Here is a 4,650-nt window from a genome sequence, read left to right as displayed (position 1 = left end):
CTTTCCCTAAAAGACTTTCCCCGTGTGAGCTAATGCACAGTTGGATCTTGTCCATCCCTATGGTGTATAAAGGGGTTACTTTCACTTCAACATACCCATATGAATGTCAGACCTACTTTCTTTCGTGCTGGTCTCCTCAGGAGTGACACATCTGCTTGTAGACCTGCATAAGTAGTGAGCATATATTTAGATATGTGTCATCCAAGAATTTATAACCTTCTGCCAAAATGTTTTTTTTTTTTTTTTCCCCAATCTTTTAAAGACATTCACTATGAACACCCATCACTGAAGTAATTTGTAAACATTATGTAGATCTTCAGACCAAATTGCTCTGCAGGATCAAAACCCCCAAGCTTTCCTAAATCTTGATGTCCTCTACTCAAAAGGAATTCTGTTCTAATAACTTTTGTATTAAAATACTTCCTGATCAAATTCTAGGAAAGATATGGGATATTGTGAACTGATTTCTGAGTGAAATAAATCCCTGTTGATGTCAGTGGGAGATCTCATTAAGTTCTTCTTTGTCATTTAATAGTTTGACAACATTGCAATATTTAAATGAGTGTAATATGACTATTTGTATCATATATATATAATGTATATATAAAAAATATATGACAAGATCTTTCTTTGACTGTTAATTTCTAAAAGGAAAAGTGCAAAACAAGCTTCCATTCTTGGACAGCATTATTTCTGAAAACGTATCTGCCATAAAGACCAAACAAGAATTTTTTGATCTGTGATTTTTTACTAGGTCCAGATTTTGACTTGCAGATAGTAGATTACTGTGAATAAGACTTTCTTTAAAAGTAATCATCCATAGTAAATTATTTCACCACAAGGGTTCTGACTAGCTATATAAAATTCTCTACTTGATTCAGTTATTAATTAATCTCAGAACATTTTTCCCCTCAAAATTAAGAGACTGCTTAAAGAAAGAATAAAAAAATAAAGCAAACTAGATGAAGTAGGTTTAGCCTTTATAGAAATAATTTTCTCAAAAGACAATACTCTTCATGATGACAACTTATTAAAGTATCTTGAAAAAATTCTGTAGTTTGGTAATTGCAAACCAAAATAGTATTAACACAGGAATACACAGATAGGTATAGATTTTACAAATTGGACATAAATTGTGCTAGAAACCCCAGAACGTAGATGTTTAAAGCAGGAAGGATGATTTTGTGATGAAAGCTCTAGACTGGAACCTAGGAGAAATTTGTACATCCCACTTCTGTGTCCTGCTGAGTGTGTGATTATGTATGACAGCTTCTGCTTCCATCTGCAACATGGCTTTAACTATGTAAGTATCTTAGAAGTATATGGTGAAGAGTTAAAGTTAGCAGTTCTGGTAACCCTGGGTTATGTAGTTTTATGAAGAACGTTACAGCCAGTGCTGTGCTTTTAAAGAAAGACTGGTGCCTATAAAGGTACACAGTATGTGTATTTATGGTGGAATTAGTCATATAGCTCATGAAAGTATGCAGTACCGTAGAAACATGTTGAATGATATTGTGATGATTATGACAGTTCACATCAGATGTCAAACTTCTTTAAATACAATTATCTAAACGAGTTCTCCATGTACTTCACGCATAATTCTGAAAATTAGCCTGGTCTGTTCTAAAACAGTAGCATAGAGAAGTAATCAACCAAATAAAGATAGTTATGTGGGCAAGTTTAACGTATTTTTTTGTTTGACTTTTTTTCAGATTGGGTCTTAGCTTCAACAGCATTTCTTCCGTTGAAAATGGCTCTCTTAACAATGTACCTCACCTGAGAGAGCTCCATTTGAACAACAATGAACTCATCAGAGTACCTTCTGGGCTGGGTGACCACAAATATATCCAGGTAAAGTTTATCATACTGCCTTGGAGAGCAATAGTTGAAAGATTCCAGATTTGTGTGGTTATTCAGTCTTGAACAGAAACATATACAGTATTTGTGAAAAGGTGAATTTGGCACAAGTTTCTTAAGCTGTTGAACAGGCATGGAAAAGTTGGCTTCGTCAGGAAGACTCTGACTTTTCTGAGGGGTAGCTGTGGAGGTGTGTACATCTGGAGATGTGCGTTTGTTATCTCTGTGTGTATGAGGGGGCACAGCAAATATAGGATTATCTGTGTTCTTTGATTTCCTTTTTACTAAAAAAAAAATGCTTTCAAAGAACATTTTTTCTTTTAATTTTTTTTTTCACTTCTACTCAGTGACACTTTGTAATCTTTCCCAAGAACCCTCCCTTTGGTATCTCACAATGTTGTGCCTTCAGAAGGGCAAAGAGATGCAATATGCATTTGACATCAGCAGTACTTACGAGGTCTGTGTGGCTGGATAGCTAGAAATATGGCCTCTTGGAACCAGTTAAAATCTGTCTTCTCTTAGACTAAGATTTTACAGGAAAGAAAGCTCCCAAAGAATGAAGCCTCCCAAATGTTAATCAGTTAATCACCACTCACTTGTAGCTTGGGAAAATTAGTCAGAAATTACGTCTCTGGAGCAAAGCAACATTCATCAGCTATTTTAAGTGATCATTAGTGATTACTTTGGGTCTAAGTCCTGTACAGTTGCACTCATGAGAGTGAAAGCATTAGAGCTGGAGAGAAACCAATCAGCACCAAACACCTTCTTTGGTTCTCTTTCTGTAGAAATTATTTCTAATTTGGTATACTCTAGCTATTTCAAAAGGTGAGCAGAATCAAGCATTCATTTGGGAAAAAAGGATATATTTTTGCTCTTTCTATCCTCACACAATACATACCAAGCATTTGACACCAAATAATTTGTCTTATTTGCTGTGGTAGCTCTATTTCTCACTTCTGTATTTCTATGCTTTCCAGGTGGTCTATCTTCATAACAACAAAATTGCTTCAATTGGTATCAACGACTTTTGCCCTCTTGGCTACAACACCAAAAAGGCTAGCTATTCCGGTGTGAGCCTCTTCAGCAACCCCGTGCAGTACTGGGAAATACAGCCCTCTGCTTTCCGATGTATCCACGAACGCTCTGCAGTACAGATTGGAAATTACAAATAGATGTCTGAAAACGGGGTTTGGTTGCGTTTCAGCTAAAGTACCGGTTATAATAGGCCTGTTCAAAAAAAAAAAAAAAATTGTTGCTAACAAGTAATGCCAAATACCAGCAACTTCACTTTAAAGTGGAGATGATCCATTGATGTAGAAAAAAATTAATCATTACAGATGTACAACATCAAGAATACCATCAAAACCAATTGTCAACTGTGCTTTAAACTGACTTAATTCAGCCTTCTTTTCCAGCATGCTTTCTGTGGTATTTTTCAGTTTGCTGAATGCTACAGGTTTTCAGATTCCACTGTATATGAGATTCCGAGTAAATATTTGTCAAGCTATGATATTAAAAAAAAAATAAGATAGTGATTGAGGTTATTTTTATAGCCACACACACACTCTAAAAAAAAAAAATAGTAGAGGGAAAAAAGACTCTCAAATCATCTTGAGACTTGAGAAGGTGAGAGTTACCTCCTTTAAATTTATTTCAAGCCCTGGAAGTTTAAAAATATCCACTATAACACTAAGCTAATTCTGAGTGTATCTATTTAGCAGAGGCAAATAAAATTGTTGCTAATGTCATTATTTTGAGAAAAATAAAATAAATTCATATGGTACACATAGTTCTTTAACATTTGCCATTCTTCTAGAGCAATGCTATTCAGGATTAGCCTAACATAATCCTATTGAACAAAATAATGAGTAGTCTGCAGTACAAAACCTGTAACCTATTTCTGGAGCTCAATGACTAGATTTCTCTAGGGCAAATCCCTCTCACCTTAGTCACAAGAACAGTTTTACTGACCAGTGAGACTGCCTTGCAGAGTATGGTATTAGGGTTTAGTCATTGGTATCAATCCATGTATATATCTAAAGAAAAATAATAGCAGTTCACTGTTCACTTGTTCTGCATTGTACATTTGTCAGCATCCTTTTCTGTTTTTGTCGTTTAAACATTGTTTTTGAGTGTAAAGTAGAGATATGCAGGCTCCCCATCTGATGAATTTGTGGAATTTAGATTATAAGCAAAATATTAAATATAGCAAAATATGAAGTTAAATAACTGCAAGGCCTAGTTGGACATTGCTGAGACATCATTCATAGAAGTATCTTCTTAGAGTGATTTGAAGCCCTCTGCAAACTGGGATTCTTCAACCCATTCCAGTGGGTAGCAAACGCATCAAAGGTAGGCTGCACATTTCTACTGTCAATCTACAAAGCTAAACATATACTCAATAAAAATGTCACCTTCAAAGAGTCTTCTGCAGCCTCTTAATACTCCAAGGTCAATCTCTCTAATTTGTAAAACTTATATGTCATTTATATTAAAGAATAATGTAATACAGGCAAACTCCAAAGTGTTTGTCTTCATTTTCTGTTTTGATAGCATAACATAGTGTGGCAGAACTTTATTATTTAAATCTTGAAAACTGAATATCTTTGATATGGTGATAGCTAAAGTAAGAGCAAGTTGTGTGTAAGTTTCTTGCTTTGAGAGACTTTTTCATGCCTAACATTCATAAATATCTTTTCTAGAAAATTAATATATTCTCTTTATAGCTGTCATTTATTCCAGTATCAAATAATTTGAAACAATTATGAATCAGTAAAGCCGTTACATACAAAC

At 34.7% G+C, this 4,650-nt stretch overlaps 1 protein-coding gene across 1 annotated transcript in view; it reads left to right on the top strand.

The window, feature by feature from the left end:
- Positions 1 to 4,375, top strand: part of DCN (decorin) — a 19,407-nt gene extending 15,032 nt beyond the window's left edge. The window contains exons 6-7 of the mRNA XM_010133759.1: positions 1,713 to 1,851; positions 2,835 to 4,375. Coding sequence (XP_010132061.1) covers positions 1,713 to 1,851; positions 2,835 to 3,029 — 334 coding nt within the window. The 3' untranslated portion in view covers positions 3,030 to 4,375. The remainder of the gene's footprint in view (positions 1 to 1,712; positions 1,852 to 2,834) is intronic.
- The last annotated feature ends 275 nt before the right edge of the window (positions 4,376 to 4,650 follow it).

This window comes from Buceros rhinoceros, unplaced genomic scaffold (genome assembly GCF_000710305.1).
Source record: "Buceros rhinoceros silvestris isolate BGI_N320 unplaced genomic scaffold, ASM71030v1 scaffold10913, whole genome shotgun sequence".
Lineage (NCBI taxonomy): Eukaryota > Metazoa > Chordata > Aves > Bucerotiformes > Bucerotidae > Buceros > Buceros rhinoceros.
This window is presented reverse-complemented; position numbering and strand designations above follow the sequence as displayed.